This window comes from Propithecus coquereli, unplaced genomic scaffold (assembly GCF_000956105.1).
Source record: "Propithecus coquereli isolate 6110/MARCELLA unplaced genomic scaffold, Pcoq_1.0 Scaffold619, whole genome shotgun sequence".
In the NCBI taxonomy this organism is placed as follows: domain Eukaryota; kingdom Metazoa; phylum Chordata; class Mammalia; order Primates; family Indriidae; genus Propithecus; species Propithecus coquereli.
The window spans coordinates 647804-663330 of NW_012152163.1; the positions used below are offsets into that span (position 1 = coordinate 647804).

Below are 15527 nucleotides of genomic sequence, written 5' to 3' on the forward strand. Positions count from 1 at the left end.
CTCTAGCCCGGGCAGCAAAGCGAGACTCTGTCTCAAAAAAAAAAAAAAAAGAAAAATAGGCCTGTGCTAAATGATGGGTACACCGGGGCATAAAGAGATATAAAGGACATTGGAAACTAAGAAGTAGGGAAGATAGAAAAGGGGTGGGGGTTAAAAGCTTACCTATCAGGTACAGTGAACACTATCCAGGTTATGGGCACACTGAAAGCCCTGACTTCAGCATTAAACAGTGTGTCTGTGTAACAAAAACATTTATGCCCCCTTGATGCTTTGAAATACCAAAAAAAAAAAAAAAAAAAAAGAATAGGCCTATGGCCACAGGAACCAACCATTCATTAACCATTTAGTCTTTGAAGACTTTTAATTAGATTCTTCGCTAAAAGCTATTTTTTTAAAAAAAAAAAGATAATCATGACCACCTGAGACTGAGAGAAATGCTTGGTCATAAATGAGGCTTAGAGATGGGAAAGAAGGATAAAGGAGAAGTACACTGGTGGTGCTGGCCTGGAATTTAACACTTGCAGAGAAAGTTACATAGAACCAAGTAGTGATTGAGTGTTTTGTAGTACTCTTGCAGACCTGTGTCATCTTACTGTGAACTTGTCCCATCATAAGTAATCTCAAGGAGTGACATTTGCAGATGATACTCAGCTCTTGAGTTAAATGCTAAGATAAAAAAGGATAAACTACAGGAAAATCTCCAGGTCCCATGAGTGGGCAGAAAAGTGGCAGCTGACTTTCTTTTAAATGAATGAGAAATCCAAATTACACTCAACCTGGAACTAATTTTTTTGTCCATTACAAACCAAAAGGGATGTCTGGTGGTGTCAGCCCTTTCTTTGTCACTGGCAAACAAAAAAAATGCAGTTTTATACCAGTGTTTGGAATTCTCAAGCAATGATTGAAAAAGAAAGTATTATTTCAGGCTTACATAAAACCTGTGTTGATTGCATACCAAGAATACGTGGTGCAAATCTAATTGAAGCATCCCAAGAAAAGAAGGAGAGTGAACATTAAATGGAAATTGCAGAGGGTCCGAGAACGGAACTGAAAATGACTAAGGTTGATAGACTAAAATATGAGAGGTTTATAAAATCATGAATGGATTAGATAAGAGGAACATGGATTTACTCCTTAAATTCTGGAATTGTAACCCCTTAAAAATCTCTAAAGAGGTAAATTTAAGACAAATAAAGGAAGGACTACTTCACACAGAGAAGAATAAACCCAGAGAATTTGTCATTCTGAGAGGTATAACTAAAAGAAAACAGAATTAGATTACTCCAAAAAATGAAGGATAACTTGAATGGTGTGTTTCTTATCTTTGAGGTTGACCTGAAAAAGATTAGCTGAGTCTTTGTTAGAAGTGGAATGCTAGAGGGAGAGGGCAGAGCGTGCCTATTCCTAATGTGTAGCATTAAGAGACAGGGAGAGACAACAGTGGCCTGTACACAGGTATTTCTCTCACAGTTTAAGTTTTAGCAGTGTGAAATTCTCCTGGCGTTGCCTCCTTTCTCACTAAGGATTTACCTGTGCCTTGTCAGAGCCGGAGCAGGGTGGGGAGGGCATTCCCATACAGAGGGAGTCCATGTAAGGCTGTCAGATCTTGATCAGGTTAAAAAATATGTCCACACGTGGGCGCATGTGCAGGGACCACCAGTCCAGCCGGCCCCAGGGTGGAGGTGGCAAAGCCAGAACAGGATAAGGAGGGTATACATAGGAAGTCCCAGGTTTATGGGAGGGCAGGGCGGGAGGGTGAAGTCATGATTTTTATATATTTTTTATACGTAGATGTAGGCGCAGGGATTTTCACACACACATATTCTCTAACCCTATCCATAAAGAGTGCCTAGGAGCAGCAGCTCCCCAATAGCAGTAAGCACACCTAGCACCTAGAGCTTGACTTTTAAATACCATTGCCCATTAAAAAGAACCAGGGCTCCTTGAAGAAATGGCTGATTCTAGGGCTGGGGCAGGGAAAATAAAAGACCAGCCTGGAGCAGCTTATTCCAGGAAGCAAGGAATTGTTCAGAGAATGATGAGGACATGTCAGAAAGACATAGAAGTGAGTGAGCCATTCAGGCTGACTCCATCTGAAATGATCTGAATATTAAAATAAATTGTAAACTGTTGAATAAAATAGGAAATCATGAATCTACATCGATATAAATAAATATAGTTGAAAGTTTGAGGAACAGAATATGTCTGTAGTTTCAAAGTACCTCCCCACAAAATAGTGATGAATTACAAAGAGAAAAAGAATGACTTGCAGTGGAGAAGCCTAGCAGACACCACCCTATATAGTTGAGCGATCAAAGTGACCAAAGTGACAATTTGACAAATTGTAGTTGCACTCCACCTGGATGCAATGCATTGAGTAAAAGGCAGCACATTTCTGTAATATTTGTGAGTAAACATCAGACAAACAAAGTGAGGGACAATCTACAAAGTAACAACAATAACTTTAAAACTGTCAAGGTCATGAAAGTCAAGGAAAGACTGAGGAATTGATTTAAAACTGGATCCTTTTGTTATAAAGGACAACTGGTGAAACTTGAATGGGGCCTAAATTATAATGTACTATATATTATGGTAACAATGTGTCAGTTAAATTTCCTAAATTTTTTTATTTGCTTTGTTTTTTGTTTTTGTTTTTGAGATGAGGGTCTTGCTACATTGCCCAGGCTGGACTTGAACTCCTGGGTTCAAAAGGTCTTCCTGCCTCAGCTTTCCAAGTAGCTGGGATTATAAGCACACACCATTGAGCCATCGAATTTCCTGATTTTGAGTGCTGAGTTGTGGTTATGTAGAAGATTGTCCTGTTTGTAAGACTTACACCCTCAAGTATTCTAGGGTGATGGGACATCAGGTTGGCAACTCACAACTGGTTCAAAGAAAAAAATTCTGTGTCTTATATGTCCATCTTTTCTGTAACTTTGTAATTATTTCTAAGTAAAAATTTTTCAGCATTAAATCAGACAAGTGTCAAAGAAGATACAGATGAATCAGTTTAGAGTAGTACTAGCTTGGGCTTATGTAATTTCTTTTAAAAGGGCTTCCCTACATGTTTGCCTTGGAAAATGGAAAGAATTCAAAGTAGAATTCCAATGTAATGTAGTTATTTCATGTCTCAGAGTCATCCTCGGGTGAGTTGGGGGACATTTGACTTTATACTCGTGTGTGTCTCTCTTTTTCTCACTGCCCTTCTTTTTCCATGTGACTTCTGCAGGTAATCCACGACTTCTTGTTCTCCTTGAAGGAAAGCCCTGAAAAGTTTCAGATTGAAGCCAATTTTCCCAGGCGGGTGCTGCCCTGTGTCCCTTCAGAGGAGTGGCCCAATCCCCCTACACTACAGGAAGCTGGACTCAGCCACACAGAAGTTCTCTTTGTTCAGGACCTAACAGACGAATGACACTTTTTCTTTCTCTCAATTCCTATCCCAATCCCTAAAAGAAATGGAAAAAACAGAAAACAAACAACAAAAAAAGAGAGAGAGAAATTCATATTATTATTATTATTATACAATATTTTTTTTAAAAAGACTGCTGCATCCTAAGGAAGGATCAGAAACCATGCTGCCTGCAAGAGTCAGAACCTGTGTGTGTGTGTTTGTGTGTGTGTGTGCGCGTGCGCGTGCGTGGGAAGTTAGCAATGACCATACCCCATCAACGAACCCACCCTTCCCTACGGCCTCTGCACACGCACCTTCCAGCAAGCGGAGACTCTCCATCTTCAACCCATCCATTGTCCCAGCTGGGGATGGGGACATTCCCATTAGTTCTCATTCATTCTTGCTTTTATGGAAAATAAAAGTGAAAAACCTCCAACCAGCTACTTACTGCAGCATCTCCTAAGGACTTGCTTCTCCCACCTCTGGAGAAGAGAGAAAAGAGCACAGAACAGAGATGTTCCTTGAACTGCCCACAATTTACAAATAACTTTCTGTTGCTTTGTAATGACCAAAGGAATGAGGCTGGCATAGATGTATTTTTTTTTCCTTAACTTTATTGATAAAGAGCCAATTCTTAAACCCACAAGTTCATGCCCTGGGCTCCTTAGCCCACAGTAGTGTAATAAAGGTGCCCTGGGCTGGTTTGTGCTTATTTCTGCCATTGTCCCTCCCTCTCATGTTCCCAGAGAGGTCATTCTTTTTGGTCCAACTCTTGCTGACCTTTCTTGCCACCTATGTACTCCACTTGAATCAGTGGGAGGAAATCTGGGTTTATAGCCCCACAAAGGCTGTGTACGTACAGGTACACCCAAGTATGTGGTGTGAACTCCTTTACACACAACTGCAGCTTTTTCTTGGAATCTGTACCAGGAGGTTGTTGTGGGGTGTGAACCAAAGGATAGCAGCTCTTCATTCCTCTTCTCACATGTGCATACCATTCCTCCCAGCCCCAGGCTTTCCTGAATTGCCAGGCTTGGTGCCTTTCCAGAGGACTAGCAGGGCCTGTGGTGAAGCCAGCAGAACCACGTGAGAGTGCCCTGCCTGTCGCGGTGGATGTGTGTTTTAAGGATAGAAGGAACCAGAAGCCTTGAAGGAAACCAAGACAACTCCCAGCCTGTAAACTGTGGGAGGCACATTTCGGTTTCTGATGTAGCCACCTTCTGGAGGCGGTTTTTATCCTCTCCCTCTATTGCTATGTTGAAGTAATAGAGGTTTTTTTTAAACCTCTGGATGTCTTCATCTGTGGTTGAGTTTATGGTAATGGGTACGTGGGTCAGGCCATGTATTAACAGATGCCGGTGTGTTGACAAGTATTCCAAAGCTTTCTATAGCTAGAGTGGTGCAGGCTCGTTGTAACACTGCAACCTACTGAAGTTACTGTAGTTCCTAGCATGCTGTGAGGGCAGGGGCTTCAGGTAAAGCATAACTTGCTAGATTTGTAGTCTCCAAAGGCTTTGTCTCGTGCTTAACTAAAACCTAAGGACCAGTCTTAGAGGTAGCAGTAATGTGGTTACTGTTCGCTGCAGCCTTGTTAGGGTAAACATGGGGCAGGGTGAAGCACCTTCAGATACCACCTGAAGAGTCTGAAAATTTGCCGGTGCCTAAAACACCATCTCTAGGAAAATATAATTCTGTCCCTGACTGCCTGTTGTTCTTCCACTTGGTTTTCTGCTGTCCCAAGGCCAGATGAGTGGGAAATTGCCATCTGACTGTTGTCATGAAATGTATCTGAAGTGAACACCAGGATAAACCATGTTCTGCGTTGAACCTTATGTGAAATCTGCTTGCCTCTGACAACCATGCATGGAGGAATTTTACCACTTAACTCAGAGCCCCCCCGTCTGGAATTCACAGCTGTTTCCCTGGTGGTGCACAGGAGGGTATTAAGGGCCTTCGTTATGCTGGGTTATACTGTATAAGTATCCTGCCCACACCTCTTTGGGGAAATTGTGATTTTTTTTTCCTTCATAATTCAATATCATCTTACTCTACAATGTGCACTTTATGCCTCTTGACTTTTGATAACTTGTTCAGTAAAGGAGGTCAGATGCCAGAATATTTATTAAGAAAGGTCTCTAATCTTTATGTTAGCGCAACTCTCGAGACAGCCCACCCGCTTACTTTAGGTTTGAGAGGCTTCACATGCCGCACACTCCCCTTTCCATTCCCTTTTGAAACAATTCTGCTCTTAGACCCGGTGCCTGTCTCTCTGCTGACCCTAGTGCTGCTGCCTTGGTGCCATTTCCTTTCCTAAGTGAAATATGGGCTGCACATTTGTCACTTAATGCCAGTACAATCTATATGTTATTCCCAAGGACCGCTGGGAGATTGGTGGGACCTGCAAGGGAGAAAACACCGAGAAGCTGGGGATCTGCAGGCATTTGCTCTTGTTTCCAAATCACCTCTGGAATATTTCAGCTGTTGTTTCCAAATGCCAAGTCACCAACTAAATAAAAACACTTGTTTCAAATTTTGTTTTGTACTCCCAAGACTGAAGTTGTAGATTTAGCTGCATAACCATGGGAAATGACCAAGCAAAGACACCCGTTTGGAGTCAGTTGAATTTTTGCAGCTTCAGTGGGGCCATTCTGGTCTTTTCTCCCACTTCTGCAGAATTTCCTGCAGCAAACATTTCTTTTTCCTTGCTTGCCTCCACCATGATAAGAGATAGCCAGAGGAGAATACCTATCTCTTTAAAAACTAAAACGAACCTATAATCTTCAAACGAGCAGTTATTATGAGAATTGCTAATGGTGCCAAGGCCAAGGAAAGAGTTTCAGAAAATGACTGTGAGGAGTGATAACGCTCAGAATGCAGCATCAGGGGAGTATTACCGTCTGGTGCTTGAACAAGGAGCTCCACTTTACAACTGGTGTTTTTAGGACTTGCAAGGAATGCAGCAACGGGAAATCCATCCATAAAGGATGCAGTGCCCCAACTTGTACTGCACTTGAGTAGCTATGTGATAATTTACTGAAGAAATCTAGTGTACTTTAAATTTTTTTCATAAAAGTTTACATTGTATTGTAGGTTAACATTAAATGTTTTATAACAAAAGTTTTGTAACAACCTGTGGGTCTTTCTGTCCAGAAGAGATGTGGTAGATATTTTTCTATGAAGGAAAGGTTGAAAAACGCTGGAGGAGGGAGCAGGGAATTTTGCAGTGCTGAGAAGCAAGGAGTTAAAATAGGTCTTCTAGGCCAGGCGCGGTGGCTCAGGCCTGTAATCCTAGCTCTCTGGGAGGCTGAGGCGGGCGGATTGTTTGAGCTCAGGAGTTCGAAACCAGCCTGAGCAAGAGCGAGACCCCGTCTCTACTAAAAATAGAAAGAAATTAGCTGGACAACTAAAAATACATAGAAAAAATTAGCCGAGCATGGTGGCACATGCCTGTAGTCCCAGCTACTCGGGAGGCTGAGGCAGAAGGATCACTTGAGCCCAGGAATTTGAGGTTCTGTGAGCTAGGCTGATGCCACGGCACTCTAGCCCGGGCAACACAGTGAGACTGTCTCAAAAAAAAAAAAAAAATAGGTCTTCTATCTTGTATTCCTTTGAAAATTAGCAACTTAGGCAGTATGATGTCGTAGAGCAGACAGATTTGGGTTCAAATTTGGGCTGCATCATTTTTTAGCTTTGTGACCTCAGGCAAGTTCTTTAGCTTCCATGAGCTTTGGTTTCCACAACTGTAAGTGAAGATAAAGCCATCTGCCTCAGGATAGGTTTGTAGATTAAATCAAATAAATGTATATGAAGCTCCTGGCACATAGTAGATGTCATTAAGTATTTGTTCCTTCTCCATGGGAGTATATTTTGAAGCAATATTTTCCTGCAGTAATTTCACTTTCTTAAGGAATTTTTCATTTCTCCTGTTAGAACAGTCCTGTGTCCTTGCAAAGGAGTGGCTAGAGCAGAGTCACTTCTAATCTAATAGATTTTGGACCATTGGACTTCCCCTCCTAGGGTAGTTTTGCTCAAGTTTTCATTTGAGAGGAAATTTAAGTCTCAGTTCTCTGCCTTTCTTTTCTCCACTGACCTTGTGCAAATAATTCATTTTCGTGAGTACATATTCTTGTCACCTTCAGAGTCTGCCCTGTTTGTCCAAAGAAGTAGGGCCCTCATTTTTTTTTGAAATGTACATGTTAAGTGTAAGCCAGAACATCTGCTCAATCTAGTAAGTCTGCAAGAAGAATTTATTCACCTAAGAAGCCACTAAAAATGAGTATTTCATAATTGATTCTGAAGCTTATGTATGAAAATTTTGTGATTAATTAACAGAACCAAGGAAAATTCAAATCTGATGCCAGATACGCCTGGTTTTAAATCTTGGCTGTGGCCATGATTTTGGCCAAGTGACCTCAACTCTCTAGGTCTGGGTTTTATTATCTGTAAAATAGGGTGATTGTAGCATTGCTGTGAAAATTAAATGAATTGCTATTGCATAGCGCCTGGCACATACACATAGTAGGTGTTTGGAATACCTCCTATTCCTGGTTGGTTTTTTTGTTTGTTTTTAAGAGACAGGGTCTTGCTCTGTCGCCCAGGCTAGAGTGCAGTGGCAGCATCATTGCTCACTGCAGCCTCGAACTCCTAGGCTCAAGCGATCCTCCCGAGTCGTGGGGACTACAGACACACAGCAATTTTATTTTTTGTGGACACAGGGTCTTGTGGTGATGCCCAGGTTGGTCTCAAACTCCTGGCCTCAAGTGATCCTCCCACCTCCGTTTCTCAAAGTTCTGGGATTATAGGCATGAGCCACCACTCGGCCTCTTCAAAACAGTTTGCAGTCTACTCACTACTGAAGGTTTACCCTAGGTGTGGATAAGGGAAGGGTAGAAAAAGAGGGGACGAAGTTTAGGCTTTATTTACTGGCAGACAGTGCTTGGCACTCTTCTTGACACTTCTGGCAGGTGTCACAGTTGGAACTCCATGTGCACTTTGCCCCGATGCAGCCTCTAGCCCCGCCAAGTCCCCTTGCCTGTGTGCTTAGCCACCACGCGTGCTGAGCCTCTCCTAGCCCTCCTCCCTTTGCCTCCTGTCCCTCTTGCTAACTCTCCAAATGACACCCCAAAACCCCCAGGGTTCTTCCCCTTTAGTTGAAACCTGGTTTGCCCTTGAAGACGCCACTTCAAAAAGCCCTCAAGCGAAGGCCACTCATTTTCCCAGGAATCTTGGCACGTGGAAGCAGGATCTGTATTTCTTTTCTACCACTTTGATGCGTGGTCCTGCAGGAGAGCGCTGAAGCACATGCCATCCGCTTGGATGACTTTACCGTCTTCTGGTTGCTACTAGCCATTCTCCAGGAGTTGGCAGCTAGCAACTTAGACGACCTCCACATCTACATATGTAGATTCCCTGAAATTCTGGTCCTGCTGTTCCCGACTTAGGTTGTATGGCAGCTGAGTGTGGTGAAAAGAGACCTTGGAGTCAAATCTAGCTTTGAAATTGTTCTGCTGCTTGGTATGATCTTGGGCAAGTTACCGGCCTCAGAACCTGTTTGCTCATCTGTGAACGTTACAGGAGCACATCCTGGTAAAGCTGCGGTGCTGTTTAAAGGACCGATGTCCGTGAAGCGCCTGGCGTTCGGCATCAGAATGCTGAGCGTTAGCTTTCTTCCCTGTGATCCCCCTGCCAAGACCTCAGCACCAGTCCCTCTGAGCACGGACTCTCTCCAGCTCCACTGTCCTGGTCTGCCCTCAAAGCCTTTCTGTCTCCAGTTGTCTGGATTCTCCTACTAGAACCTTCATGGCTTCATTCCCTTCTCCGTTACATGCCTGTACCAATTGTTGCGGTTCCCGAAGCAAACGCAACCATTTGATTTCCGTCCCCTGCTCCTTAAACCGCGGAATCCTAGCATGTGTCAGAGCAAACTGAGGAGCCCTGGATGTTGGTGCCCATTCTTTAAATCCAGCTCGAGGAAACTTGTGTGCCTTTTTGCTGCACAGGGACTGCGCCAGCGTGTCTACCTTTCTCAAATCCAAGCCTACCTGCATCCCCGTTCTAGGCCCGTTGTTGCAACCACCACCTCCGGAGAAAAACTGAGGTCTTGTCACAGAACTTCATCTTCCTTTTTCACCTCAAAATTGTTTTGCAATACCAGTTGCTTCCTCTTTCCCTTCTGTCTTTTGGGTGTATTTTTTTTTAAAGAGATGTATTTTACATACAGTAAAATGTCCAAATCTTAAAATCCACTGATGGGTAAACCTTTAACTATATATACACTAAAATCAACGAAAAGCAATGGGATGTTAGAGGAAGAAGCTGAAGATAGGCAGAGAAAGATGTCACTGGGGCTGTGGTCTTGGAGGAAGGAGTGAGAAGTTGGTGCGTTTGTAGGTTCCAAGGCAAAAGTTGAGGGTATCCCCTTCTGACAGCTTCTGTCCTCTCTCTCTCAGGCTGGAGGAGGCAACAGGTCAGAGGTCTAAGAAGCATGGGGAAGATTTGAAATAGCTGCTTTGGAGATGAAGAGATTGGGAAGACTAGAATGCTTTCTGGGCAATGCTGAGGAGCCAGGTGAGACTGGGACCATGAATGTGTAGTGGGAGCAGCCACCAAAAGGCAGGCAGCTGCCACCACTCTGTCACCACTCCTTCTGAAAGCAGGTTACATGCAGCATTCAGAAACTATTAGTGGCCCCTTTGTCCAAGATCAAATCCAGCTCCCCAGCCAGAAGTCAGGGGCCTCAGCACTGGGCCTTGCCAAACTTCGCAGCTTCGTTTTTCTCTCTTCCTCACGTGGTCACGTTAGTTTGCCCCATGAATCTCCTGATTGTTCCCTAGACACACTGTGCACTTCCCTGCCTGAAGCTATACTGATATTCAAGAGAAGTGGTTTAAATGTCTTTTCTCAAATTCCTCTGGTTACCAGCAAGGCAAGTGCCAGACCATGTGCCTCTGGTCTTCCCAGAATCACATAAGATTCTGACTGAGCCCGGACACTGGCGAGGAGGGTAGGTATAGATCATAACTGGCTGATACGCCAGTTCAGACACAGAAACTGCACACACCTGGGTGTCCTCTCACGCAACTGTTACATTTTGGTGCCCATATTAGAGGGTCTTTGTTACAAGCATCAAATAGGTCCCACTCTAGCTAATTTAAGGAAAAAACTGGTGTATTGGGAGACTATGGGGTGGGTCCCCAGAATTGAAAGCCAGACCTCAGAAAGGGTGAGTTGAGCTCAGCTACGGGGCTGCCTTGCCGGCTGCAGAGGACAATGCCATCAGAGCCCACCTTTGGGATGGGACGTGATCAACGGCACACAGGGCTCCTGTGCTCGCTTGTGCTCCAATACAAGGAGGCAGAGCCTTGTAAAAAACTGGAGAAAAGTATAAAGAAAAGACCATTATTCCCACCGTCCAAACTGATGAACATTAATATTTTGGCATATGCTTCCAGCTCTTTTCTGTGGATATACCTTGGTTAAAATCACAAAAAATGTTTATTCATACACTAAAATACACCCATGCTCAGCAGATGTGGCTAACGTCTAGCTGAGCTACACGCTGGTGCTGGCCCGTGCGTGGACCTGCCCGCGTCTGGGCACTGACCAGCGTGAGTGCTGTGTTGTTCTGAGGGCCTTCCCAGGAGGCGCTTCTCTCTCGGAGCCTCCATCCGAGGCAGAAACTGCAGCGGAGGCCTGTAGATTGGTCTGTCCCAGCTGGTCAGAACTGCAGGCGGTGAGGGGTAGAGTGTGGGGGAGGAGTCGCCATCATACAAAACATAATTGGAAGCGGGACAAGTAACAGGAAATTTCACTAAGCTGGGAGTGGAGAGAGGGCAGAGCCCGCGTTAGATCACCTGGGCCGCAGGGTCAGCTTCCACACGCTTTCTCTCCCAGCGGCGCGTTCATCCATTTGCTTATTCAATCATCTGTTCCGGAAACGCTGGTGCCTACTGCGTCCTTGCCCTTTTGCTGGAGTCTGGGAATACGGCAAATGTGATGGCCCTCGGTCTGGTGAGGCAGAGACATGGGCACCAGCAGGATGGCTCGTGACAGGGGAGGCACACGGAGAAGAGCCCTGTGTACCGCGTGCCGTGGAAGCCCAGAGTGGCCGGCGGCCGGCTCTGGTTTGAGGGAGGGGTCAGGGAAACTTGCTTAGCAGAGGGCACTGCGGCCGGGCTTTGGAAAGGAGCATGCTCACCAGAAGGAGGAGAGAAGTGAAATGATTTGAAGCAACGTAGCGTGATTCACGGGCACAGGGGTGCAGGAGGTGGACAGACCTGGGGCTGCATCCCAGCTCTGCTGCTCATTTGCTCTGCAGTCTGGGGCAAGTTGTCTTCCCTCTCTGAGCCTGTGTTTCCTCAGTGGGGACTACGAGGAAGGCAACAGTAGTTTTACTATCAACAGAAAGGTCCCGTGAGGGATAACTTGGCAGCATGGTAGGCACGCACGAAATGCAAACAACATGCACTACACGGGGGGAAAATAGGCTTGTTGGGGAAACCATGAGAATTTTGGGGGTGGCTGGAAGAGAAGGGAGGAGGGAGCTGACAAAAGTGAGACTAGATTAGGATACTGGTTCTTCCACCGCTTCCATCCCCTCCCACAGGGAAGCCGGAGAAGACAGGGCGGGGCAGGAAAGGCAAGTATGGAAACCCCTTCCTTCGATATTCTCCATTTTCCTCTGAAATAACAAAGGAGATTTATATTTGGGGCTGGAAAAGAAAAATCAAACAGAACTGTTGGCACAGGTCCCCCAAGAGCCCCTCAAGGGACCGAGGCGTGGGGAAGCTGTAGGTGGTGGGTGGGGCAGGGTCTCCGAGCTTCAGAGGCCAGCCAGCCAGTCGCAGGGGCCTCTGTCTGGTCTTTTCAAAAGTGCATTCTCTGACTTGCAGAGTGCAGGAGTGGAGACTACAAAACTACCTGATTTTCCCATTTTCTAGCTGGGTGTCAACCCAGGCTTTCTGAGCCTCAGTTTCTCTAATGGGAACCGAAGATAATAGCTTGACTCAGGGTGCTGAGAAGCATATGAAACACCGTGGTTCATAAGATCCCCCAGGATAGGCCTCTGCCCTGCTCTGAAACTGCCTCACTCCGCATGCTCCCACTCAAACTCATCCTTGTCTCTGGGCCTTTGCACATTCTGTTCCCTCTCTTTGGAGCGCTCTTCTCCTGACTGGCTCCTTCTCATCAGTCAGGTCTCACTAATCTCAATGTCACCTCCCCTGAGGGGCCACACCTATGTCAGGGTGCCCTAGCACTATCTTTTCCTTCATGGCCCTTGTTATGATTTGAAGTAATTGTTGACTTGTATGTTTCTCTCACTCCTAGAATGCCAGCTTCCTGGAGGCAGAAACTTTGCCTCATTCATTAGGGTGTGCCTGATGCTTAGAACAGCGCCTGGCTCGGGGCAGAAGCACACAGCCAGTTTTGTTGAATGAATTTATTTGGCACAACTGACACACCAAGCACCCCACGACTTGCCACTGAGGATCCAGTGGCTGTTAAACTGCCCTTATAGTGTCGAGCCTTTTACGCTCTCTTTGTGCCCCGAGAAGAACCGGAATGTTCTTCCTGTCAACATACGGGCAGAACTCAAAGGCCAAAAGGAATGAGAAAAGATCCAGTCCTGGACTCCAAGGACAACTTGTAGTGTTTACTCCTGGAAAAGATGTTGCCAATTATACCAACTTCTATTAAAATAAAAACACGCTTTACTGCCAATTCATTCATTCAAAAATACCCACATGGGTCAGGTACTGTTGTAGTTGCTGGCAGGCAGAGCTTCTGATAGAAAGGAAGTAACCAGAATGACCCTACCCCCCTGCCCCCTACCCCCTAACACTGCCACACCTTAAAATAACTTCAGCCCAAAGACAATAGAATTTTAATCTGATTTGTAATGTTGGCTCTAACATCTTGCATAAAATCAGAAACTTGGCATGGGTACCATCTCCAGGTTTCACTAGTTGTGCATGCATCATCTGTGGCGTGTGCAGCTCTGTCGGTTCCACTGTATGTGTAGATGTGTGCAAACACACGTGATCAAGATACAGAACATTCCATCACCGAAAAGATCTTCCTCACGCTGCCCCTGCAGTCGCACCGCTCCCTGCTCCCCCATTCTTAATGCCTGACGACCACTCATCTGTGCTCAATCTCTCTGATGTTGTCATTTCAAGAATGTTACGTAAATGGAGTCGTATGTGACCTTTGTGATTGGCTTTTTTCACTCAGCATGATTTCCCTGCAATCCGTCCAAGTTGTTGTATGTATCAATAGCTCATTTCTTTTCACTGCTGAGTATTCCATGGTCTGGGAATACCACAATCTGTTTAACCATTCACCCATCAAAGGACATTTGGGTTGTTCCCATTTTGGGGCTATTGCAAATAAAACAGCTATGAACATTTGTATATGTGTATTTTTTTATTTTTTTTTTTAGAGACAGGGTCTTGCTCTGTCACTCAGGCTGGAGTTCAGTGACATGATCATAACACACTGTAACCTTGAACTCCTGGGCTCAAGTAATCCTCCCGCCTCAGCCTACCAAGTAGCTAGAACTACTGACATGCACCACCACACCCAGACAATTTTTAAATTTTTTGTAGAGACAAGTCTATGTTGTCCAGGCTGGTTTCAAACTCCCGGCCTCAAGTGATCCTCCCGGCATTGGCCCCCGGGATTACAGGCATGAGCCACTACACCTGGCCTCTTTTTTTCCTTTTTCCCAAAGGTACCACATCAGCAAATTGTGTACGCCTTTTTGCGTGGACATGTCTTTATTTTTCAGAGATAAATGTCCAGGAGGGTATAAGTAATTGCTTAGTTTTAAAACAAACTGCCAAACTATATTTCACAGTGGCTGTACCATTCTACATTCCCACCAGCAATGAGAAATCCAGTTTCTCTACCTTCTTGCCTGAATGTGATAGTCACTACTTTTTTGTTTTAGTTCTTTTAATAGGTGTGTAATAACATCTCATTGTGGCTTAATTTGCATTTCCCTACTGGCTAAAGGTGTTGAACATCTTTTTGTGAGTACATGAAATATCCTCTTTGGTAAAATGTATGTTGATAGTTTGGCTTTTGTTGGGTTTTGGGTTTTTATGTGTGAGACACATGAGTTCTTTGCCAGCTGTGTGGCTTACTGCTTAAAAGTTTGACTTTAGATGAAGGCCGGTGATCGATTTTTTCTTTTATGGATTGTTTTTGGTGTCATATCCACGATCTCTTCACCTAGCCCTAGGTCCTGAAGATTCTCATCTATTTTCTTACATTTTCTAGTTTTATGTTTTACCTTTAAATCTGTGACCCATTTTGAGTTCATTTCTGTATAAATTGTGGGATTTATTTTTTGAAAAGACTGCCCTTCACTGAATGTTCAAAAATCAGTTGGCTGTCTTAGGTGTGGTGGCTCACACCTGTAATCCTGGCACTTTGCGGGGTAGAGGCAGGAGGATCACTTAAGGCCAGGAGTTCGAGACCAGCCTGAGCAAGGGCGAGACCTCATCTCTACGAAAAACAGAAAAATTAGCTGGGCATGGTGGCACGCACCTGTAGTCCCAGCTACTCGGTAGGCAGAAGCAGGAAGAGCCCAGGAGTTTGAGGTTGCAGTGAGGTATGATGATGCCATTGCACTCTAGGGTGAGTGACAGAGTAAGATCCAGTCACAAAAAAAAAAATCAGTTGGTTGTACTCGTGTAGGTCTATTTCTGGGCTCTTTATTCTGTTCCATGGATCCATTTGTCTATCCCTCTGCCAATATCCCATTGTCTTGACTAATGCAGCTATACAATAAATCTTAAAATATGGCATAGGGATTCTTCCCACTTTATTCCTGTTTTTCAAAATTGTTGCAGCTACTCTAGTTCCTTTGCCTTTTCATATACATTTTAGAATAAACATGTCTGTACCTAAAAAAAAAAATACCTCCCTGGAATTTTCATAGGAATTGCATTAAATCCACAGATCAATTTGATAAGAAATGCTATCTTTACTATGTTGAGTATTCCAATCAACAAACATGGTGTGTTTCCATTTTTTTAGGTCTGATTTCTTTCATCAGTGTTTTGTAGTTTTCAACATACAAGCCTTATACATGTTTTGTTAGATTTATATCTAAGTATTTCATTTTTGG

At 44.5% G+C, this 15527-nt stretch overlaps 1 protein-coding gene across 2 annotated transcripts in view; it reads left to right on the forward strand.

Annotated features, from left to right (window-relative positions):
* Positions 1-6508, forward strand: part of FAF2 (Fas associated factor family member 2) — a 55754-nt gene extending 49246 nt beyond the window's left edge. Inside the window, exon 11 of one of the 2 annotated variants that reach the window (XM_012659487.1) lies at positions 3230-6508. In XM_012659487.1, coding sequence (XP_012514941.1) covers positions 3230-3412 — 183 coding nt within the window. In that variant the 3' untranslated portion in view covers positions 3413-6508. The remainder of the gene's footprint in view (positions 1-3229) is intronic. The other variant, XM_012659488.1, reaches the window with a different exon arrangement.
* Positions 6509-15527: the final 9019 nt, after the last annotated feature.